Source organism: Paroedura picta, chromosome 2 (genome assembly GCF_049243985.1).
Source record: "Paroedura picta isolate Pp20150507F chromosome 2, Ppicta_v3.0, whole genome shotgun sequence".
In the NCBI taxonomy this organism is placed as follows: Eukaryota; Metazoa; Chordata; class Lepidosauria; order Squamata; family Gekkonidae; genus Paroedura; species Paroedura picta.
In genome coordinates, this window is record NC_135370.1 from 82,766,935 (window position 1) to 82,792,804 (window position 25,870).

The 25,870-nt window shown below is 42.3% G+C and overlaps 1 protein-coding gene across 3 annotated transcripts in view; it reads left to right on the forward strand.

Moving 5' to 3' along the window:
* LOC143829830 (solute carrier family 9 member C1-like) overlaps nucleotides 1-25,870 on the forward strand; it is a 188,666-nt gene that overhangs the window by 49,729 nt on the left and 113,067 nt on the right. For all 3 annotated transcript variants that reach the window (XM_077321296.1, XM_077321297.1, XM_077321298.1), the window contains 2 exons: nucleotides 11,961-12,132; nucleotides 22,241-22,322. In XM_077321296.1, coding sequence (XP_077177411.1) covers nucleotides 11,961-12,132; nucleotides 22,241-22,322 — 254 coding nt within the window. The remainder of the gene's footprint in view (nucleotides 1-11,960; nucleotides 12,133-22,240; nucleotides 22,323-25,870) is intronic.

The window sequence follows — 25,870 nt, forward strand, 5'->3', positions numbered from 1 at the left end:
TTTGGATAATGCTGATGTTAACCATTTAAAGTGCTGGGATGAGTGATTTGGATCGGATACCACTGAAAAGTACCTGAATCAGCATTGATTTGGATCCTTTTCAGCTTATCTAAACCGAATCACCCATCCCTAGTATTAACACTGCTCTTCTCCATTAATCATTATCTAACTATTCCTCCATTACTATCTGTATTAAAATGTCATCTTCTGGAATGGAATTCATATAGTTGAAACAGGAGTAAGCTCCATTAGTCAGAAGATGGGGAAATATTCTGAAACTAACAAAGATTGTGTTGATTTTAGTGTGTTTGGCCTTGAAATTGTAGTAGGAATACCTCAAAACTGGGTGGGGCAGTTTGTTAATATCAGTTGAAAATCAAAATATATAGCATATATGCCACCTCACTTCATTCACTCACTATGAATATATTGTTTTCTGTGAAAGAAAGAAAAGCAATGGCAAATGAATCATTAGAGAGAAGGAGTATGTGGGTAAAGTACCCCCAACAGTAGCTGGATAAAAAGTCTGGCTAAGGAGAATTGATCTTAAGAACATAAAAAGAGCCCTGTTAGATCAGATCAAGAGTCTATCTTGTCTGGCATCCTGACTCACACAGTGGTTAGCCAGTCTCTTTGGATGGTCAACAATAGGGCTTAGAGGGTTACCTAGATGTTGCCTCCTTGCTCTGGTATTCAATGCCTCTAAATATGAAGGTTCCCCTCAGTGACCATAGCTGTTGATAGACATCCTCTTTTTAAATCTGTTTATTCCTGTAGCCATGACTACATCCTTTGTCAGTGAATTCCACATTTTAATCACTGTCTGCGTAAAGTAGTATTTCTTGAACCTACTTTTCATCAGCTCCATTACATGCCTTTAAATTCTAGTATTTTGGAAGAGGGAGAAAAATATAACTTTCATAGAATCATAGAATCATAGAGTTGGAAGGGGCCATACTTTTTGAAACTTGGTGTGGCCAAACCCCCTGCTAGTCCAACCCCCTGCTCAACGCAGGATTAGCCCTAAGCATCCTAAAGCATCCAAGAAAAGTGTGTATCCAACCTTTGCTTGAAGACTTCCAGTGAGGGGGCGCTCACCACCTCCTTAGGCAGCCTATTCCACTGCTGAACTACTCTGACTGTGAAAAACTTTTTCCTGATATCTAGCCTATATCGTTGTACTTGAAGTTTAAACCCATTACTGCGTGTCCTCTCCTCTGCAGCCAGCAGAAACAGCATCCTGCCCTCCTCCAAGTGACAACCTTTCAAATACTTAAAGAGGGCTATCATGTCCCCTCTCAACCTCCTTTTCTCCAGGCTGAACATTCCCAAGTCCTTCAACCTATCTTCATAGGGCTTGGTCCCTTGGCCCCAGATCATCTTCGTCGCTCTCCTCTGTACCCTTTCAATTTTATCTATGTCCTTCTTGAAGTGAGGCCTCCAGAACTGCACACAGTACTCCAGGTGTGGTCTGACCAGTGCCGTATACAATGGGACTATGACATCTTGTGATTTTGATGTGATGCCTCTGTTGATACAGCCCAAAATGGCATTTGCCTTTTTTACTGCTGCATCACACTGCCTGCTCATGTTTAGTTTACAATCCACAAGTACCCCAAGGTCTCGTTCACACACAGTGCTACCTAAAAGCGTATCCCCCATCCAGTAGGCATGCTTTTCATTTTTCTGACCCAGATGCAGAATTTTACACTTATCTTTATTAAATTGCATCTTCTTCTCATTTGCCCATTTTTCCATTGTGTTCAGATCTCGTTGAACTCTGTCTCTATCTTCCGGAGTATTTGCCAGTCCTCCCAATTTGGTGTCATCTGCAAACTTGATGAGTAGTCCCTCCACCCCCTCATCTAGATCATTAATAAATATGTTAAAAAGTACCGGCCCGAGCACCGAACCCTGAGGTACCCCGCTACTCACCTCTCTCCAGTCTGATGAAACACCATTGACAACAACTCTTTGAGTGCGGTTCTCTAACCAATTCCCTATCCACCTAACGATCTGAAAATCCAGATTGCAGTCCTTCAACTTATCCATCAGAACATCATGGGGAACCTTGTCAAAAGCTTTACTAAAATCCAAGTAAATGACATCAACCAAATTTCCCCGATCCAGCAAACCTGTTACTTGGTCAAAAAAGGAAACTAGGTTAGTCTGGCAGGACCTGTTGGAGACAAATCCATGCTGACTTCCTTGGATCACCAAATTGTCCTCCAGATGTTTGCAGATCTTTAATATCTGCTCCATTATCTTCCCCACAACAGAGGTCAGACTCACTGGTCTGTAGTTTCCCGGGTCATCCTTCCTCCCTTTTTTGAAGATCGGAATAACGTTTGCTCTTTTCCAGTCCTCTGGGACATCTCCAGTCCTTAAAGAGGTTCCGAAGATGATGGACAAGGGCAGTGCAAGTTCTCTGGAAAGTTCTTTGAGTACTCTGGGGTGCATTTCATCTGGACCAGGGGATTTGAACTCATCCAGTGCAGCTAAATGCCTCTCGACAACCTCTCTATCCATGTTAACCTGCCACCCAGACACTATCCTTTGGCTACAGCCATCTCTAGATGTGCCTAAACACTTTGACCTGTGGGAAAAAACAGATGTAAAATAGGCACTAAGCCTTTCTGCTTTCTCTGCATCTTTCGTTAGAGTTTGTCCATCCGCACCCAACAGAGGGCCTATTGCCTCCTTTACTTTACGTTTGCTCCTCACGTAACTGAAAAATCTTTTCTTGTTACAATGGGCTTCCCTGGCCAATCTTAGCTCACTCTCAGCTTTGGCCTTTCTGATGATTGATCTACAGTGCCTAGTAACCTGTAGGTACTCTTCTTTAGATCTCTGTCCTTCCCTCCATTTCCTGAACATTTTCCTTTTCTTTCTTAGTTCCTCTTGAAGTTCTCTGTTCATCCAAATAGGCTTCTTAGAGCTCCTGCAGTGTTTTCGTATTTCTGGAATAGTCATTGATTGAGCATGCAATAGCTCTTGTTTGAGTAGCGCCCACCCTTCACATGCTCCCTTCCCTTCCAGCATTCTCGTCCATGGTATGACACTCATCATGTCTCTGAGTTTATTAAAGTTTGCCCTACGAAAATCCAACATCCGCGTCTGGCTACAAGCTTCCTTGGCTCCCCATCTCAAAAGGAATTCTATGAGGACATGGTCACTTCCCCCTAGGGTCCCCACCTCCTTCACCTCATCCACCAACTCTTGCCTGTTGGTCAGTATTAAGTCCAGTATGGCTGAACCTCTTGTGGGTTCATCTACCATTTGATAAATGAAATTGTCAGCCAGGCAGGTCAGAAACTTGCATGACTGAGGACGCTTCGCAGAGTTTGTTTCCCAGCACACATCTGGGAAATTGAAGTCACCCATGATGACAAGGTCCTGCCGTTTGGATATTTTCTCAAGCTGCTCACAAAGTGCAGCATCCACATCCTCTCGTTGGTCAGGCGGTCGGTAGCAGACACCAACCACCACACTGTTTGTTTTCCCCTCGCTTATTTTCACCCAGATGCTTTCCACTGTAGATATGCTCTCCTTCACTAGCATTTCCTGACAGGTAAGCCCTTTCTTCACATACAGTGCCACTCCTCCACCTCTTCGATCTATTCTGTTTTTTCTGAACAGTTCATATCCATCCACCATTACATTCCAGTCATCAGAATCATTCCACCAAGTTTCTGTGATGCCTACTAGATCATACCTTCCATCAGCATGAGAAGTTCCAGCTCTTCCTTTTTATTGCCCATGCTTCGGGCGTTAGTATAAAGACATCTGAATCCTTTTACTTTTGGTTCCCTATGAGCTGGCCTTGCCGGCTGGGCTGCCTCCGATAGTTTTCCTTCCCTACACTCCCTATGTTGATCGTCTCCTTCCCCTAGTGGCTTTAGTTTAAAGTTCTCCTGATGAATCTCCCCAGGTTCCTGCCAAACACATTCTTCCCCAGTTTCGATAAGTGCAGTCCATCAGGTGCTAGTAGGCCTTCCTCAAGAAAGCCTATCCCATGGTCCCAGAAACCAAATCTCTCCTGCCGGCACCAACTACGCAGCCAGTGATTCACCTCCATTATCTTCCTCTCCCAACGCATTCCTCTTCCCTTGACAGGCAAGATTGAAGAGAATACCACTTGTGCCCCCATTTGCTTGAGCTTCCTCCCCAGATCTTGATAGTCTTTTTTAATAGGAGCGATGGTATTCAGGGACATGTCATTCGTTCCCACATGGACCATCACAAATGGGTAGCGATCCGTAGATTTGAGGAGTTTGGGCAGCCTTTCTGAAACATCTTTAATTTTCGCCCCTGGCAAACAACACACCTCTCGGGTTAGGGGGTCGGGCCCAGCCACATGGCGATCCATTCCTCTTAGCAGGGAGTCTCCAATTACCAGTACTCTCCTTTTTTTTTTCTTCTCAACTCCATTTCTTTCTGTCCCCGTGGCCTCTTCCCTTTGTCTTAGAGTTTGTTTTGGGACCTCTTCCCTTGTTGACCCTTGCACCTCCTCTGAAAGGGCCTGAAATCTATTCTGGAGCTCCAAAGGCCCCGAGAACTGTCTCGCCCTTCGCCGTTCAGTCTTTTTCCGAACTGCCTGCAGAGGCTCCCTATTGTGGTCAATCTCCTTGTCCTCTTCAGGACTGGTTGTATTCTCTTTATTCTCTTTATTCCATGTTGCAGAGCTCTGGACTACGAACTCCTCCCCTTTCTTACTTTGGGTCAGAGTAATAATTCTGTTTTCTAGTGCCCTAATCTTTTCCTCCAAAAGTCTTACCAGCTTACACTTGGGGCAGCTGTAGTCCATCTTGTCTTCTGGGAGGAAGGCAATCATGTCACACTCACTGCAGATGATGGGATGAGTGTCCTGGAGGTCCATTGTAATGTCTAGGCAGTGGAAGTACTAGGGAAATATAATCTACTAATATAATCTACTGATTCTAATTGCTCGGCCAAGAACCCCAGGCCAAGAGTCTCTCGCTCTTCGGCTCGTGCCAAAGGCTCGCGCCTCTGGTGAGGAGTAGCCCTTTTTAATCCTCCCAACAATTACCCAGCAATCACCTCACCCAGGCAGAACAATAGCCTCACCTGGTCAGCAGCAACTCTCCCCAGTAGCTCTCTCCACGTGCTCTCAGTTGTCTGAGCCTTGTTGTCTGAACTTTGTCAACTCTTTCTACACCATGCATAATTTTATAAACTTTTATCATGTTCCCCTCCCTTAGTTGTCTCTTGTCTAAACTGCGAAGTCCCAGACTCTTTAGTCTTTCCTCATAGGAAAGGTACTCCAAGACCCTGATCATATTGGTTGCCTTCCTCTGTACTTTTACCAGCTCTGCATGTCCTTTTGGAGATATGAGCTGCAAGGAAAGGCGGTATAAAAATGTAATAAATAAATACCAATACTGTACACTATTCCAAATGAGACTGCACCATAGATTTGTACAGGGACAATTCAATATTGGCTGTTTCATTCACAATGCCTTTCTTAATAATCTCTAACATACCCTTTTCACTCCTGTAAGCACACTGGACTGAGACTTTCATTGAACTATCCACTAGAATCCTAAGAACATTTTCCTTTTAAGTTTTATCAAACTGATACCCCATTAGCCTATATCATAAGTTGGGACCCCACCCCAAAAAGTGTATCATCTTATACTTATCAGTGTTGAACTTCATTTGCCACAATTTTCCCCACTTACCCAGTTTGTTGAGGTCCTCTTAGAGCTCTGTTCTGCTTTGTTTTTCACTATTCTGAAAAATTTTCTGTCATCTGTGAACTTTGCCACTACATTACTCATCCCTAGTTCCAGATCATTTATGAATAAATTAAAGAGTACCAGACCTCAATACCTAACCTTCTGGAACCCTACTGTCCCCCTCCATTTTGAGAACTATTCTATTTTTCCTATTATTTTATCTATAATCCTAATTTATGAAATATCGTTCTGTTACCTACCCAAGGTGATTTTTTGTTTGCCTCTAAGCATTGCTAACAGTGCTAATCCAACATTCACCTTTTACCATTGTAAATCTTTACAAAGATACCTAGTGTAAAGAGTATTTATTTATTTAGTTTGCATACCTCCATCTCTGCAAATAGGCTCAAGGCAGTTCACAATATTAGAACAAAACAAAAAAAATTAAAACAGCAAAAAAGAAGGTAAAATTAGAGAGGCAAAGCATCATGGCGGAGTAGCTAGATGGAACTTTTTGCCATATCTGACACCAGGCAAGAGAAATCCAGTTCTGGGCTCTGTAGACAGGTGGGGGTATGCGATCCCTCCTAACTCTCCCCCCAGTAGCTCAAGATACTAGGGGCTCTCAATGTGAACCGGTGGGACTTGAATAAGCTCTTCATGACTCTGCCCCTTCGTATAACTTTCATTTTTTCTCTGATTCTTTTTCCTAACTTTACTCATCTCAAGCTATAAGATACTGCCTACTGTATGGAGAATTGGAGATTTAATCGGGGAATGTGGCGAGACAATTTTATTCTTTTATTGACCTCTTCAATTTTAGGGAACTTAATGCTTTTAAACTCTAGCAATGTGATCCCCTGCATATTCCCAGCGCAGGGAAGCTGTTCTGAACTCGCGGGTGTAGATCTGTCTTTGTTTACTGGCACGGGGATCTTGCCTTGCGATAGCATCTTGTGAGACTAGAATCTGAGAGTTCAAACAGGAAATTGAATACCATGGATTCTACAACTAGAGCGGTATCAAACCAACTATTTTTCCTGCTTTGGCTGGAGAGAGAGGAAGTGACAGAAGATTATAGAGTTCCCCCTGCAGCCCAGAGAAGTAGGAAGTGTGGAGAGAAAAGACTCTGAGCTGGTTCCTCTAAATTCAACGCAGGTGCCAGGATTTGGCTCAGGATACAAATAAGCTTTTTTTGCTACTGGTTTGCTTTTTAACAAGAGGAAAGAAGCAGACAGAAGGAGACAGAAGAGCATGATGGATTTATTTAAGACGGCCCCAGAAGACTCAGAATCAAAAAGCTCCATTGGTAATTGTTTTGCTATAAGACTACTTTCATCACGTAACTTTATTCATTGGCAATTTATTTTTATACCTACCCAAGTTGTTGTTATGTGCGAAGTCATGTCCGACCCATCGCGACCCCATGGACAATGATCCTCCAGGCCTTCCTGTCCTCTACCATTCCCCGGAGTCCATTTAAGTTTGCACCTACTGCTTCAGTGACTCCATCCATCCACCTCATTCTCTGTCGTCCCCTTCTTCTTTTGTCCTCGATCGCTCCCAGCATTAGGCTCTTCTCCAGGGAGTCCTTCCTTCTCATGAGGTGGCCAGAATATTTGAGTTTCATCTTCAGGATCTGGCCTTCTAAAGAGCAGTCAGGGCTGATCTCCTCTAGGACTGACCGGTTTGTTCGCCTTGCAGTCCAAGGGACTCGCAAGACTCTTCTCCAGCACCAGAGTTCAAAAGCCTCAATTCTTTGACGCGCGGCCTTCCTTATGGTCCAACTTTCACAGCCATACATTGCAACTGGGAATACCATAGCCTTGACTAAACGCACTTTTGTTGGCAGGGTGATGTCTCTGCTTTTTAGGATGCTGTCTAGATTTGCCATAGCTTTCCTCCCCAGGAGCAAGCGTCTTTTAATTTCTTTGCTGCAGTCCCCATCTGCAGTGATCTTGGAGTCCAGGAAAATAAAATCTGTCACTATCTCCATTTCTTCCCCATCTATTTGCCAGGAATTGAGAGGGCCGGATGCCATGATCTTTGTTTTCTTGATGTTGAGTTTCAAGCCAACTTTTGCACTCTCCTCCTTCACCCGCATCAACAGGCTCTTTAGTTCCTCTTCACTTTCTGCCATTAGAGTGGTATCATCTGCATATCTGAGGTTACTATTGCTTATTTTTTTTTATTTGCTCTTGGCCATAGTAAGATCCATTGTGTCTTAGAAGGTTAATATTTTAACATTATAGATTATTGTTAGCTTCAATTATAGGTGCTTCCATGCTAATTTAGGTTATTTTATACTAAGCTGGTCATTTTAGGTAGGATCGGCTCATTTCATTTTTTTGAATGTTGCAAATACTCCATTAAGATTATTAAAATATTTTGAAGTAAATGAAACCTTTCTTTTCCACACTTTTGAATAACGTTTCAATGTACTGTCAATATAAATATTTATAACTATAAGGTTTTATATTCATATTTCGTGATGGTCTTGAGTAAATGTCTGTTAAATAAAGACACTTCACAAAATCTCCAAAACAAAAGAGGTTGTCAGATATAATTTCTCACTGTATGAAAAAGAAGGATGTCTAAAAAGAGGAATGTACCAATGAAAAAGTTTGGACTAGAAGAACAAATAGATGTTTCACAGATTATGAGGAGTTTGGATAAACATACTAAAGAACTTCAGGCTTTGATTTTAGTGATAAGAAAAGACATTGCAGAAGAAATTGAAGAAGTAAAGAAAGAAATAGTGGATTCTAAGTCAGAGTTGTCTATCAGAATTGATGACCTTCAGAAATCTGTTTGAAAGCAGGATCTATGCCAAGAAGTCACAGAATTAATCCAAGTTTTTTTACCAGATGAGGAGATATGTGTTGAGAAGACCTATAGGAACTAGGGTTCAGCACTTTGGCGTAGTTCGGCCCCCTCAGCAATCACCGAAGCCCAAGGTGGTGAGTGCCGCAGTGTGGAGATGAGGGGTGGTAATGCACCAGCCGGTGGCTGCACGCAGGCACAAAGCTCTGCACGTGCATGCGGCTGCATGCTGGTGTGCCGCCACCAACCCTCCTCTCTTCGCTGTGGCACTGGCCTCCTTTGCGCCTCCTCGGGCTTCAGTGATCGCTGAGGCAGCCAAACTGCTTTGAAGCACTCAACCCTAATAGGAACTACTCTAAAGCAGCCATTTTCAACAACAAAAACCAAGAGACTTGTTGATAAGCATTGATAGCAAATTAGTGAGAGATTCAGTGCTTAAGAAAAATTGTATGGAACCACTGACCATTAAGGGAAAAGAAGTTAAAATATTTGTAGATCATCCAGGTGATATTCTTTGTAAAAGAGCTGAATTCCATTTCTTGCATCAGAAGGTGTTACAGAAAGAGATTAGAATAACTTTTGCTCTTGAAGTTTTATTACCATAAGAGAGACACTTCAACAGGTTCAGGATCTAGTTGAGCAACTTTCTCAGGAGACTGGAGGAGCAAAGGAGGATGAACAAAAAATTCCCAAGCAGCTGGCAAATCAACCTTCCAACCCAGATCAACCTGAACCAGGTCCATTGAATTCAGGATAGACAGGCAAAGAAGGAGATATGAAGAAAATTAAGATTCTTTCTATAAATGTAAATGGTCTAAATGCGCCAACTAAGTGATCAAAGATTTTCAGTCAACTTAAGAAAGTCAGGGTCAACAGTTTGTTTATAGGAAACATATATTAAGAAAAAACATGGACGAATTTTAAATCTGAAGGAGAATTTATGCAGCCTTGGCCAAAGTGAAGTAACGAGGGGTAAAGGTAAAGGTATCCCCTGTGCAAGCACTGAGTCATGTCTGACCATTGGGGTGACGCCCTCTAGTGTTTTCTTGGCAGACTCAATACGGGGTGGTGTGCCATTCCCTTCCCCAGTCATTACCATTTACCCCCCAGCAAGCTGGGTACTCATTTTACCGACCTCAGAAGGATGGAAGGCTGAGTCAGCCTTGAGTCAAACTCCCAGCCTCGTGGTCAGAGCTTCAGACAGCAGGTCGGCTGCCTTACCATCCTGTTCCACAAGAGGCTCTAACAAGGGGTAATGGTCTATATAACTAATTTCAACCTTAATGCAGAGATTTTGGCCCAAGACCCCAATGGCATTCATTTTTATTAAGATTTCATTACCATCTGGGAAGAAATGGGTTCTAGTAAGCATCTACATGCCTAATATTAGGGGGGAAAGTTTTATGAAGTTTTTCATTGATGTGGAAGAAATTCTGATTGGAGATTTCAGTTCAATTCAAGACATACTACTAGATGAATCCCATAAAAGAGGTGCAAAGATTTCAATGCCTACACTCTTAAATTTCAACTCATGAATGTTTTGAGAGAACATAAACCTCCAAAATGGAAATATACTTTTTTCAGAATGCCACAAATCGTAAAAAAGAATCAGTGTTGGTTGTCTGAAAATTTGGTGACAAATATAGAAATTTTACCCAATACACATATAGACCACAACTCTCTGGGAGTGGTACTGAATTTTAGAAGAGTTGGTTTAAGACGATGGAGAATGAATAATTATATTATAGATGATGAACAAAGATTGGGGAAATATCAAACAGAATTTCAAGAGGTTTTTCAAATCAATGCTACCCCTGGTATTAATAGTTCAGCAATATTGGAAACAAGCAAGGTTTTTATGAGTGGAAGATTAATCTGCAACCTGGGAAATACTGGGCGCCCAGAGGAGGCGGCGGAGCAGCGGCAAGAGCAGCCGCCGCCCAGCCCTCTCCAAGAGCGCCGATGGCCTGTCCACTTACACCTGCAACGAGGCTGCAATGAGGCAGGGCAGCAAGGGCTCCCCGGGGCCCTGAGTTCCGCCCCTGCTGCCTCGAGGCAGCAAGGAAAGACAGCAAAAAAGGGAGAAACGAAGGAAAGGAGGAAGGACTGCAAGGAACATAAAGGGCTTGAAGAGATAAACAATGATGAACAGAAAGTAACACAGTCAGTAGAGAAAGGGATGCATGGGCAAGAGAGAGGAGATCCAGGGATGGGTGGCTGAATGCCTGGAAGGATATAAGGAAATATGACACACACATGCCACAATGGACAGAGAGATTGATAGAGGCAGCAAGACAGAGAAACAGAGAGAGAAAACAGAGAGAGAAAGAATGGAAAACAGGGGTGTAGGAAGGACAGAACAGAGGAAGGAAAGACCGAAGGATGGAAGGAAGGAGAGAGAGGGAGATAAAGGGAAGGGAGAAATTGCTTGAAGACTGCCAGTGAGGGGGAGCTCACCACCTCCTTAGGCAGCCTATTCCACTGCTGAACTACTCTGACTGAAATTTTTTTCCCTGATATCTAGCCTATATCGTTGTACTTGAAGTTTAAACCCATTACTGCGTGTCCTCTCCTCTGCAGCCAACAGAAACAGCATCCTGCCCTCCTCCAACTGACAACCTTTCAAATACTTAAAGAGGGCTATCATGTCCCCTCTCAACCTCCTTTTCTCCAGGCTGAACATTCCCAAGTCCCTCAACATATCTTCATAGGGCTTGGTCCCTTGGCCCCAGATCATCTTCGTCGCTCTCCTCTGTACCCTTTCAATTTTATCTACGTCCTTCTTGAAGTGAGGCCTCCAGAACTGCACACAGTACTCCAGGTGTGGTCTGACCAGTGCCGTATACAATGGGACTATGACATCTTGTGATTTTGATGTGATGCCCCCGTTGATACAGCCCAAAATAGCATTCGCCTTTTTTACCGCTGCATCACACTGCCTGCTCATGTTTAGTTTACAATCCACAAGTAGATTGTACATATAGCTGTAGATTGTACATACCAGCTATAGAAAGAGAACTGAGGCACACAGTTCTCTCTGAACTGAGAGCTTGCCAGTAGTGCCCAGTACATAACAGAGCACTAAAGAAATCTTTAAAGCATTTACAACAAAAAATGGCAAACAAAAATATATGACTATTCATTCTGTATAGATAAAGCTAGTGGATTAATTCCTTCTTTGAAGTTCATGTCTGGAGGAAGCAGCTCTGCATGGCAGGCCATTTTAAAATAGTGCCGTTCTATGTGGTTTCAGTAGCTATGATACCAGAAGCCATTAAAAAGAGGAATTCATTATTTGATAACATCTCTTGTCTTGGTCAGGGTGCAAGAAATTTATGTTACCTAACAAGGGTATATAAGTTCTTTCTTTGACCTATTTTGGAACCTGATGTTTAATATCTTAAGTATATTTTAAGTATTTTAATTTTATTTATCTAGGGCTTTAATTGTTTTTGCATTGAGCCCTTTATTGAGTCGTCTTGGCTATGGACTTAATTGGCGTTGGGGAGCTGTTCTTGTTTGGAGTGGAATGAGAGGCACATTTACTTTGAATATGGCTCTTGCAGTTGGTCAAGAAGAAGGTCTAGATAAACAGCAGTGGAAGAACATGGTAATTATAAATCAATATTTTAAAAAAATTATATAGTAATTATATACTCTCCTGCTCTCAACAGCAGTCCTCATCCAAAGTGACCACAGCAAACTCTTTTCAAAATCCCTGCCTGAAGCCAGATTAAAAAGAGTCCTGAAAATTAGTCTCTTCCATGAGCCACTGGAGCTGAGAAACAACAACCTGCTCAAGCACCTTTCCCAAGAATGGAAGATTATAGTTGGGCAGGAAGTTCTCCAACATAGTATTACTTGGGAAGGGTTTTTTTAAAATAAGTGGGTCGAATCACTGCCCCCTTGAACATGGATTGCACAAATCTCATACATTTGCCACACCCTTACCCACTCAGCCAGTCCCCTTGTGGTGGCTTGCATCAGCCAAGGACAAGGAATCGGTCTCACTTGTACAAGAGTCTTGTCCAGATCTTCAGACTGCACGAACTGAAAGATATCAACCAAGCAGGTGTCTCTGAACATATGTGCACTTGAATATCTAACCTAGAGTGGATATGGGTGATTTTGTCTGCAAAGCAAATAGCAAATTAACTGCAGCAAGATATCATGGTTCAGAATCCAGTTCTCTGGGGATATGATGTAAAAACTCTGAACTGAACAAAAAAACTGAACAAAAACTGAACATTGGCTTTTCACCATCATTACTCCTGCAGAATAGGCTTTAATGTAGCCTCTAAACTGTGTTTGGGATATATTGGATTCTACAATCTTGCCTTTATTAAAAATAGCTGAAATGTTTCTCCCCTTCCTAATTCCTTAACTACTGTGAAACTGTTACTTCCACTATATACACTGGGAACCAGCTTAGTCTTTAAGGGATGTTAACATGCCAGTGGAAGTTTTAATAGAAAAATGTGAGCATAAAAAAATATTCTTTAAATTTTGCAAGCTTATATCTCAGCCTGATTGAACAGTTAATTCATTTATGTTGACTTGTTTACCTAAAATTTCAAATTGTCTAAATAATTACTCAGTTTTCCTCCCATTTCCCTGATTTCTTCATGGATTCTTTTTCTTTTCTTTATTAATAAAAATATTTTTCTGAATAAAAAATCCTCTCAAACCTTTTAATGTATCTCATACTATTGTGTCTTTCACTTCCCTACCCCAATTCTCATTAAGAAAAAAACATTATTTTGTTTTTACATTTGTCATAGAATCATAGAATAATAGAGTTGGAAGGGACCTCATGGGTCATCTAGTCCAATCCCCTGCATTATACAGGACACTTACAACCTTATTGCTCATCCACTGTAACCTGCCAGCCCCTTGAACCTTCACAGAATCAGCCTCTGTTTAAAAATTTCCAGAGAACCCACCACCTCCCGGGGGAAACCTGTTCCACTGAGAAGTCGCTCTAACTGTCAGGAACTTCTTCCTGATGTTTAAACGGAATTTCTTTTGAATTAATTTCATCCCATTGGTTTTGGTCAATCCCTCTAGGGCAAGAGAGAACAACTCTTCTCCATTCTTGGTATGGCAGCCTTTTAAATACTTGAAGATGGTTTTCATATCTCCTCTCAGTCGTCTTCTCTCCAGGCTAAACAGACCAAGCTCCCCCAACCTTTCTTCATACATCTTGGTCTCCAAACCCCTCACCATCTTTGTTGCTCTCCTCTGGACAAGCTCCAATTTGTCTACATCCCTCTTCAACCGGGGTGCCCAAAACTGAACACAGTACTCCAAGTGAGGCCGAACCAGAGCAGAGTAAAGCAGTACCATCACCTCCTGTGATCTGGACACGATACTCCATTTGATATAGCCCAAAATCCCATTTGCCTTTTTAGCCACCGAGTCACACTGTTGACTCATGTTCAATGTATGGTCTACTAAGACTCCTAGATCCTTTTCACACATGCTACTACCAAGATAAGTCTCCCCCATCCTGTATTGGTGTATTTGGTTTTTCCTACCTAAATGCAGAACTTTACATTTGCCCCTATTGAACTTCATTTTATTCAGTTTAGCCCACTTCTTGAGCCTATCAAGATCATCCTGCATTCTGATTCTGTCTTCGGTTGTGTTTGCTATGCCTCCCAGTTTAGTATCGTCTGCAAATTTAATAAGTATTCCCTCATCCAAATCCTTTATAAATACGTTGAACAACACAGGCCCCAGGACAGATCCCTGAGGATAAAATTTTTTATCAGGAAAAATTTTTTCACAGTCAGAGTAGTTCAGAAGTGGAATAGGCCTAAGCTCCCCCTCACTGGCAGTCTTCAAGCAAAGGTTGGATACACACTTTTCTGGGATGCTTTTGGATGCTTTGGGCTGATCCTGCGTTGAGCAGGGGGTTGGACTAGATGGCCTGTATGGCCCCTTCCAACTCTATGATTCTAACTCCACTTGTCACTCTTCTCCAAGAGGATACTGAACCATTAACAAGTACCCTTTGGGTACGATCTGTCAACCAGTTATTAATCCACTTGACAGAATTAGGATCCATACTGCATTTTACCTACTTGTCAACAAGAATGTCATGTGGAACCTTATCAAATGCTTTACTGAAATGCAGATAAACTATGTCCACAGCATTCCTGTGTTCCAGCAAGGTAATCACTTTCTCAAAAAAAAAAAGAAATAAGGTTGCTCTGACATGATTTGTTCTTACGAAACCTATGCTGAGTCTTAGGAATCACAGTTCTCTGTTCCAGCTGCTCAAGGACTGACTGTTTGGGTTTTTGAACTTCCTTGCAATTTAGTGGTTCCCTGCTTATGTGCCATTCCCTGTAGATTTGTAATCTTCTCATCTTGAGTTCTTGCCATCACACCAAGTTCTGAATTTACGTCTCACTCCCCCTTTGGATCTAGTTTAAAGCCCTCTTCACCAGTTGTGCAAGGTTTCTCCCAAAAATACTTTTTCCATCCCTTGTGACGTGCACACCATCTCCTGATAGTAGCCCTTCATATTTACATCGTAGACCATGATCCAGAAATCCAAACTTTTCCTGACAATACCAATGATGTAGCCAGTCATTTTTCTCTCTCTTCCTAAGGCACGGTCACTTACAGGAAGGACTGATTAAAACACAACCTATTCTCCCAGGTTGTTTAACTTTTTCCCCAGATCCACAAAGTCTTTCTTAATATGTTCCATACTGTGTTGGGCAGTATTATTTGTTCCTACATGGATGAGAAGGAAGGGATAATGATCTGTGGGCTTAATGAGCCTGTCCAGCCGTTTTGTGACATCCTTTATGCATGCACCAGGTAGGCAGCAGACCTTTCGAGACAGCTAGTCTGGTCTACACACTTTGGCCTATACACCTCTCAGCAAAGAATCCCCAATTACCAGTACCCGTTTCTTTGTACCCTTGGGAGCAGGCCTAGAACTCTCACCTGTGGGGGCTGGTAAAGTGTTTGCTGGGTGTCATGGGGTCGTTGGGGAAGAAGACCTTGAACTCTTACCTGTGGGGGCCTGTGACTTTATTGCTGGTCTTCATTGGGGCTTACTCTTCATGGAGGATTGGACATGCTCCTGTGTTCCTGAATCAACCTCCTCAGGCAGATCCTGGAACTGATTACTGAGCATCAGTGGGTCTGATCTTTTCCCCATTCTTCTATTCCTATGTGTAACATACTTCCATTTGTTACACTCCTGTGTTAGGTGCTCCTGATTTTGATTTGATAGATTTCTCTCTTCCTGCAGCATATTCAATCTTTTTTCTAATCTCCGGACTTTCTCCTCTTGCAGAGCCACTAATTTGCACTTGCTGCATTTGTAAAAACTGTCTCCCCAGGGTAAGAAGACAAATATTCCACAGGTGGTACATGTACTACCTGACCTTCTTCATGCCACTTCAGTTCATCTGAAATGAATTTCTCAAACAGTCCTACACTTCACTGAATCCTTCAGTTTGATCCTCTGGCAATCAGCCTACAGCCAAGAGTCCTGTAGCTCTTGCCCTATGGCTCCTTAGAACCTTCTGGTTTGATTCAGAACCTGAGAGTCCTTTGGTTCTTTTGGTATTGTATGCACCAAAGGCGCACACCTCTGGCAAGCAAGAGCCTTTTATAGCACAAAGGCCTACTCAGCAGAGGTTCAATATCTACTTTAATTACTGTAGTCAATTAAATCTCAGATCATGTCAAGTCTGGATGGAGATTTATGCCTACCTGAAAAAATGTAAAATCAATTTCATCTGGATTTTTCAATCTCCATGCATCTGTGAGTTTCAGGTTATCAACTGAATAAAAAAAATAGATGGTAGTTTCCTACTAGACCTTATTTTTTTGAGGGGAGGATGTTTTCCTGACTGAAGATGAAGAAACAGTGATGTTGAAATCCCCTAGTAAACATAAGCTTGCATATGTCTGCATACAGATGTCCTGTTTTTCAAGTCTGAAAACAGAGCATAGATAGCCACAATTCAAGTTTTAATACCCAACCACATTACTTCCACTTTCACAAATCTTCCCAAATTATCATTTATAATTAACGTAGGTTCTAATTTGGGGTTAGCATATCAAATAGTTCCATTAATTTTCTTTCACTAGAAGAATCAAATTCTCTATTTTAGCACAGGTAATTGTAGGTGTTTTGTTTTTATATGAGTTTCTTGAAAAGCCACTGAACCTTTTTTTTGTTTTTTTCAATACATTAAATATTTTCCTCCTTAAGATAAAACTTAATCTCTATTAGTTAATTAAATAAACGAAAGAAAGAAAAAGTAAAAAAAACAACAAATACAATTAAATATGGAAGATGTTTAAATTCTTCAAATTCATCTATTAGTAATTTCTTATATTTTTGAAAGAATGTTTGCTTGCTTTAAGGGTATGTCTGTTGTTTTTGGATTTAAATCTAAATGAATCCTTCAAGTGCTTCACATTTTAATGGGATATCTTTTTTCTTAAGAGGAAAACAAAAACATATTTCTTCCTCTTCTTCAGAATTTTCACTGGAATTTATTTTAGCACTGCTAATTCTATTCCTCCTATTGAAAATTTATTTGTTGAGTGTAATTTAAGAATAGTATCTCTAATACACTTCCGAATAAAGAAGGTCGGGATATCTCTAGATAGCCCTTCGTCATGTATAACTTTATAGTTAACACTAAAGACCTAATCAACCTCCATTGCTTGCCATTCTAAATTCAGAAATTTAGCCATAGCTTCCACCATTTTATCTCATATTTTCTCCTTCTTCCTTAAATTCTCTAAATCTCAGTATTGTCTATTTTTGTTGAAGTTCTAACACTGCTGAATGATCAATTACTTTTTCTAAGTCATTTTCAGTCTTTTCCCATCTATCCTTACCATCAAGTCTTTCATGAATTGATTTTAATTCTGTTCTCATATCTCCTATCTTATTTACCAACTTCAAGTGAGATTTCACATTTTTAATTTCTGTTTCCACTTTGCTAAATCTTTGCTCCACCTTCACCAGCTTCTTCTCCAAAATGTTGAAGTTGTCTATAGTATCCTTTTGAAAGGAGGTAAGTAAGCTAATTATTTGATCCATTTTAGAGTCATTTTCTGTGTTTTTTGCCTCTGGAACTCTACCTTTCATCTGAGTGGAGGTCATTTTTGCTATTGCACTCATTATCAAGTATTCAGATCTTATCTCATCTTCCCACATTTTTCTGTGTTTAGCCATGTTTCACCTTAAAAGATTCTTTCTACCACAGTATTGTTTAAACCAAAGGGGCCCTCCACGACTAAGAACAATTGGCAACCCTGGGATTTGTGCCTGGAGGCATTGATGGAGGGGGGGGGATACGGGAAGTGGAGGAGGGTTTTTTATTCTTATCATCATTGGAGCAGGTTGTTGTTAGGTATGGTTTTAATGTTTAATGTTTTATGTATTGGGGGTTTATTTGTGATTGTAACCTGCTGCGAGTGGTGGGTAGAAAATAAAGTCTAATATGTATTCATTTCACTTCTCTGAACATCTTGTTTTCCCACACAGATTACAGCAAACTTTTAAGAAGATTTTGTCATTGTACCCATCCTTCTTTCTCATGCATTGAAACTATTGCTTTCTTCTTCATAAACTAATCTTTCAAAACAACTTTTGGAATATAAATCCTTGGAATATAAATCCGTCAAAATATATATTAGTTTTAATCCTTGCTTGTAGATTCAAACCTTATGGCTGCCACTAGAGCAGCTCCCAGCAAGGTGTTAAACAGTAGTCAAGTAGAAATGGGATTCTGTAGAAATTCTTATTTCAAGATCTTTGCCAAGAAGTTGGGTTAGACAGATTCAGAATCTTTAAAGATAGCTCACCTCCTCCAGCTTGGCTCAGCTTGGGTTTGAGCATCATTCCACCTTCTCTCAGGCTTCAGCCCAGGGAGTGTTTTATATATGACAGGTCTAAATAGTTTCAGGAGTTTCAGGAAGGCTAATTAACACTGTTCTCCCAGGATACCCAATTTAATGGGCTCCTTTTACAATGTTGAAAGGAGAGAGAGCTCCAAAGCAAGTGCTTCAGCAACTAATCCACCATTAACCCAAAATGGAGAGAGGCAACTGAAGATGGCGCTGTGCTAGCCTGTTCTGTGACGAGCTCTTGAGCCAAGCAGAGGGCCAGGAGCAGACGCACCTGGCAGACCTGAGCGGGATGCACAAATCTCACTCGCTGGTCACCCCAGGAACCGGGAACGGCATCCCGAGGGTCCTACAGATGCGCGGAGACTTTCTCCGGATCTGCACTGCCTGTGCTTGGGGCCATGATTGTCGCAAACTATTTTCTAAGCTTGAAGCGACCAGCTGCATAAAATCCTGCATTCTTCTGCAGATTGACAAGAGCCGAAGTCTGATAATATCAACGCAAAGACTGTGAGTTCTCCCTCTGCTTTCCTATTCTTTAAAGCCAGGCACCAGCCCCCCTCCTTCCCCCCTAACCAATTTACAAGGGAATCCTTTCTTCGGACGGGAGGCAAGCCAGATAAATACACTCATTAAAACAAACAAAAGAAAGAGTTTAAAGATTTGTTAAAGAGAGCTCAGCAGGGGATGCTGACTTAATACAGAGATTGACAAAAGGATAATTTCTGATCGCCCAAATTCTCGCGAGACCTCGTGAGACCTCCTGCCTGTAATCTGTGACTGTTTAGAGCTATGGAAAAACTAACTAAGGCACAGTTCTTTCGCTTGTTATGCGAAGGCAACTCAGAGATACTGAAAGTAGTCAAAAAGGTTGAAAAGGAAATCCAAGACACCAAGAAAGAGCTCTCAGACAGAATTGACGGTTTGAAAAAAATAGCTGATGTAAACACAACTCAGCTGGCAACACACCAAACGAGAATCCAATGTCTGGAAGTTAATCAACAGGAGTGGGAGAGAGTTAGGAACGTAAAAATCAAAGGCGTCTTGGAAGAATTTGGGAAAACAGACTTAAGGAAGGAAATCACCAAAAGCCTGGAAGTCTACTTAGAGGAGGAAGAGATTTGGATTGACAAAATATACAGAGTCTATTCAAAGGCGACCGCACGCAAGAAGCAATCAAGAGACATCTTTGTGGGCCCTGACAGCAAGGCGGCAAGAAATACTCCACCCAAAAAGCTTCAGGCACAAATACTTCAAGACCTGCCAGCAGATACATCATGGAAAAGAGCACAATTCCATCTTTTGCGACCACCGGAAGAATGTGACGAACAGTGGAGCAATTACCTGGTCTCTCTTAGCAACTTTTAGGTTAGGGCCAACATACGATGGGAACTGACTATATATTATTTGGGATAATAATATATTGTATTCTTATATGTATTAACAATTACTTGGCTAAGAAAGACAACAGTAACTTTTAGGTTAGGACTAACATGCGATGGGAACTGAATATGTTCTTTTAAAGATAATAACAGACTATACTCTTATATGTATCAACAATTATTTTGCCAGCTGGTTGTTTCTTTTTCTTTTTATCTTTCTGTAAGCGCTTTATATACAATAAAAATAAATAAAATATTTTTAAAAAACCCAAAATGGAAATCCCCAGGTTATCAAGATGAAACTTCAAAAAACACAACAACATTTCAATACCTTATTCAAGCCAAACAGTATTCTAATTCAAATTTACTTTTAAGCAGAATTAATGTTTATATTCTGTTCTATTTGCACAAGTTGGGTTTTACTTTTTCCAGAAGTGGGCATTAATTAAAACAAACTGTATATAATAACAGAAGCCTGGGGAAGACTGCAGAGAAGAGAAAGAAGAAGGGGTCACTGGGGGAAAACTAGCCATATCACCTAGCTACCTTATCTGCCACATAGGATTGATTGCCCACCCATCTCTCCCTGGGGATTAATGGTTTATTTATTGGGAAGAGTGCATATGGGTATTTGTGGATAGTTGCTTTGCGGGAGGGTACTGTATTGGGGGAACACATGAGTTAGGTTTCTGTTATGGTGTTTTAAGCTTCATCTATATGTCATAGCCTGGCGGCGGTATCAGCATAGAACTGGATCCATTTTGGGGAAACCGGCCTGCCTGCCTGACTGTTTTCCCAGTGTGTGGGGATCTCCTTAAGGGATCTTGGGGATCAGGGCTTTCAAAGGGCATGTCCAGCTTTAAGGCTGCAAATAGGGCCTGCCCAACTCAGGGGTTTGCAATAGGTTAACCTCATATTCTGGTGGCACGGGAGACCATTTAGGGGTGATAGTCCTTGTGGAATCTGACATCCTGCCATTTCATGGTTTCCCCCACCCCAGCAGGTGGGCTGAGGGTGGGGCTGGCATACATGAACTGGCAGGTGGATCAGTCAGGTGGTTCCATGCTGTGCCGAGGATTCTTACAGCTGTAAGCAATAAAAATTGTAGCCATTTTATTCCAAAAGTAAAGACTAATTGCATCTATTTGGGAGGTTGCATGGGAGGGATCCTGACTTCCCTTTCCCTAGGCCAGTGGTTCTCAACCTTGGGGTCCTGACCCCAATTGGGGTCACCTGGACCCTTCCCCAAAGTCGCCAGTTTGGTGTCCGTAATGGTGGCGATGGCCGGCGGCAGCGGTGGCAGGCGGCAGTGGGAGGCGGCGGGGAGTGATGCTTGGTCCCTTGGCCCCAGATCATCTTCGTCACTCTCCTCTGTACCCTTTCAATTTTATCTACATCCTTCTTGAAGTGAGGCCTCCAGAACTGCACACAGTACTCCAGGTGTGGTCTGACCAGTGCCGTATACAATGGGACTATGACATCTTGTGATTTTGATGTGATGCCCCTGTTGATACAGCTCAAAATGGCATTCGCCTTTTTTTACCGCTGCATCACACTGCCTACTCATGTTTAGTTTACAATCCACAAGTACCCCAAGGTCTCGTTCACACACAGTGTTACCTAGAAGCGTATCCCCCATCCAGTAGGCATGCTTTTCATTTTTCTGACCCAGATGCAGAACTTTACACTTATCTTTATTCTTGTCTTTATTCTTATCTTTATTAAAGATAAGAGGCTCCTACAGGCGCCACAGCCCCTTCCTCACCTGCCCAACCCTCGCCGTCTACCTGCTGGCCACCCCCCATGGCTGCTCCGACGGGAGCCCTGTCGCTCTAAAGCAGCCAAAAAGCGGCAGCAGCAGGTGGCAGCAGGCAGCAGGCGGTGGCCAGCGGCAGAGGAGCCATGGCATTGGCTCCATGCTGCCCCAACTGTTGTGCACCTGTGCACGCTGACCCCGCTGATGCTGCAGTTGGGGTCACTGAGACAGATTGGATGAGAACCGTTGCCCTAGGCTCCGGAGCTACAATTACTTTCTATTCTTTTCTTTTTTATGATCTCTGCTACTCAGCAACTTTTGTGGTTTCTTAGAGAAATTTCTCCTCCACTTTTGTGCTAAAATCCTAAAGGCCATTTCATTTCTGCCAAATAGTATAGAAAGAGTGAAGTTTCAACAAGAATTTCTGGGATATTTTTCTTCTTTTTCTCCATAATGTTCCTTTCCAGCTACTTTTGCTCTAACTGGGAGATCCAAACCCATGTTTCTTTTGTTTCTGTTTACTATGATGCTAATGGAATTTTAAAAGGTAAGTGGCATAATATGTAAGTTTTGACCTCTTCAGTACTTTATATTGACTCTCTGAGGTAGAATTAAATGTAACAATGTTAAATTACTGGTTTTTTTGATGATGAAGACACTAATTGTTCTAATCTATCTTTCAGGTATTATTGCATGCAGGAACAGCATCCTTATTGACCTTGATGATTAACTCTACCACTGTGAAAAAGCTAGTTGTGACTTTAGGTAATGTGTTTCATTCACCATTTTAAGGGAATATGCACTCTATATAAGCTAAATCTATTTGACAGAGAATATTTAAATTCTGTATTTGATGTGGCATAGTAGGTTCCCTAAGCCCAGAAAGGAGACATGCTACATATACTGACTCTCCACTGTAGATTTCTCTTGATTTGGCTCTTGGCATAAAGGTAAAGGTAAAGGTATCCCCTGTGCAAGCACCGAGTCATGTCTGACCCTTGGGGTGACGCCCTCCAGCGTTTTCTTGGCAGACTCAATACGGGGTGGTTTGCCAGTGCCTTCCCCAGTCATGACCATTTACCCCCCAGCAAGCTGGGTACTCATTTTACCGACCTCGGAAGGATGGAAGGCTGAGTCAACCTTGAGCCGGCTGCTGGGATCGAACTCCCAGCCTCATGGACAAAGCTTTCAGACGGCTGCCTTACCACTCTGCGCCACAAGAGGCTCTTGGCTCTTGGCATACTCTTTAGCATCTCCTAAAGTCATGTTCTGGCTTATGGTTCAGTTCTCTCATGCTGTCCGTATCTAGTGTATATGATTAAATACCTGATGCATATTTCTTCATCAATTTTATTATGCCGCAAATGTGATAAACAACTAGTGACTCTGGCAGAAATAATTAAAATACAGTTACCAAGTTGAGAAAGAAACATAAACAGGTATAAGCATAACTTTTTAAAGAAAACTATTATATAATTATGTATCTATGCTATAAATAATAAATATCAAACCTGTGGTCTTTTCTCTGCTGATGTTGAATATTTATGGTGGTTATGTCCACTAATTAAAACGTCTCACAGCGGGTTACACAAAATAAAACTCCACATCTATAAGATCCTGATAAATTTGAATATGTTTATCTTTTGACTTTAGAATACGAGATTCTTGTGGTATCATCTCATTTTATATTGAATATTTTATCCTTTTGTCCTAGACATTTGCCTAGTTAGCTTTATACTGTGCTGTTTCAGTATATATAGATACTAGTAATCAAGCCTGCTGCAGCTAAATGCAGCGGGCGCTAGGACTCACCGGCGGCGGCGGCGGGCTGGTCGTCGTCGGTGGCGGCGGCAGCAGGCTTCTTTGGGCAGCAGGCAGGCAGGCTCCGTCGGGCGGCGGGCCTTCTTTGGGCAGCAGGCAGGCAGGCTCCGTCGGGCGGCGGGCTGACGCGGCGAGAGGCGCTTTGCGCCTCTCGCCGCGTCAGTCCGCCAGGCAGGCTTCGCGCCTCTCGCCGCGTCAGGCCGGGAGCAACTGCTCACAGTTGCTCAGGCTGGGAATCGGAGGGACCAATCGGCAGGCGCGAAGCGCCTGCCGATTGGTCCCTCCGATTGTCTGTCGTGAGGAAGGGTCCAACCCGGACCCTTCCTCATCACGGACAAAGCCCACCTCAAGGGGGCTTAACGAATTATTTAGTCCGTGGCGCCCGTGGCGCCACGGGCTGTTTAAAGATATCTAATTAAATTATACTTCTCTTGTGAAACCTTATACTTTTGCCACTGGTAACCATTTTACTTCTGCAGAGATGAGGAAAGAAGACAAATTTCTCAGGCTGCATAGTCCTGGATTCTACCAGTAGTTCTAGAACTTCCATCTTTAAGTTTTTTATTATCATTTCCTTAACTCCACTATCTCAAGCCTGAAAGGACAAGAGATGGGCATGAACCAGCTCACAAATTAAAGTACATGATTAATTTTAGGCAGTTTGTGATTCATGAAGTAAAGTTCATGGCAAATCAATTGCTGTGAATTTCCTTAACTTTCAAGCTGTACATAAAGGTCAGTGCCAGTTTGTGAATGGATACATTTCCAGACAGACTGTCTGCTCAATTTAAATGTTTGCCTAACTTCAAAGCAACACAGAAATTGGAACGGAGGACATTTAGAGAAGCTTCTGGGGGAACCTGTGGTGGTCATTTTGACAGGCACAGGACCAGGAGGTTCAGAAAAGGTATAGAATGGATCCTGTATAAGCTAGACATCAAACGGATCGCTGGCTGACTTTCCTCTATGTGCACTTGAAGTTTGGTGGGCACCTTCTTTGGGGGGGAGGCTGCAACTCAGACCTCATATATCCATCAGTTCATTTGGCCTCTAAAAATTCATGCTGGTTTGTGAACCCAGCATACCACAAACCAAACCACATTTTCCCAGTTAGTGCCCATTCCTATAAAGCAGTGGTCCGCAACCTTTTTGGGGTTGCAGACCGGTGGGGGAGGGAGGGCAATCCAGGCACTGCACATGCGCAGCAGCCCCTGTGCAAACGTGCATGCGTGGCATGTCCACACATGCGTGTTTGCGCCTGGTGATTTTGATGTCATGCCCCTGTGGATACAGCCCAAAATGGCATTTGCCTTTTTTACCGCTGCATCACACTGCCTGCTCATGTTTAGTTTACAATCCACAAGTACCCCAAGGTCTCGTTCACATACAGTGTTACCTAGAACCGTATCCCCCATCCAGTAGGCATGCTTTTCATTTTTCTGACCCAGATGTAGAACTTTACACTTTGCATCTTGTTCTCATTTGCCCATTTTTCCATTGTGTTCAGATCTCGTTGAACTCTGTCTCTATCTTCTGGAGTATTTGCCAGTCCTCCCAATTTGGTGTCATCTGCACACTTGATGAGTAGTCCCTCCACCCCCTCATCTAGATCATTAATAAATATGTTAAAAAGTACCGGGCCGAGCACCGAGCCCTTAGGTACCTCGCTACTCACCTCCTTCCAGTCTGATGAAACACCATTGACAACAACTCTTTGAGTGCGGTTCTCTAACCAATTCCCTATCCACCTAACTATCTGAAAATCCAGATTGCAGTCCTTCAATTTATCCATCAGAACATCATGGGGAACCTTATCAAAAGCTTTACTAAAATCCAAGTAAACGACATCCACGATCCAGCAAACCTGTTACTTGGTCAAAAAAGGAAACCAGGGCATAGTCTGCACTTACTTTCTTTATTCCATTGTCAATCCTGTTGAATTCAGATCGCTTTGAACTCGGATCTTCCTCTTCCTCCCCTCCCCATTGAAACAGGAAAGTCTTCTGCATGTGTTTAGGGAGGCTCAGAAGGGGGGGAGGGAGGCAAGTCTCTTTTCTTGGAGGGGAGGGGGAGAGGATCAAAAAAGCAGAGGAAGGAGGAAAAATCCAGGACCGACAGAAATTGAGAGAAATTAGGGGCTTCTCCTTTAAGGCAAGCGTGTCACATGGAGCTTTCTTTCCCAATGGATATTCTGGCTTAAAAGCAGTCTCAGATACCGCACAATAAAGGTAGGGTCACTCCGGATCAATCCTTCTTGCTGCAGAAGGAAATTTTAAATCGCCCCAAATCCAAACGGAAATCGCATTCTGTGTAGAGGGCAGGGACTGAATCGATCTGGGGCTGGAATAAAAGGTCCGTGCAGTTTACACCCAGGTTGGTCTGACAGGACCTGTTGGAGACAAATTATTATTATTATTATTATTTATTTGATTTGTATGACCGCCGCTCTCGGAAACCGGCTCGCGGCGGTTCACAATATTTTAATACAAATA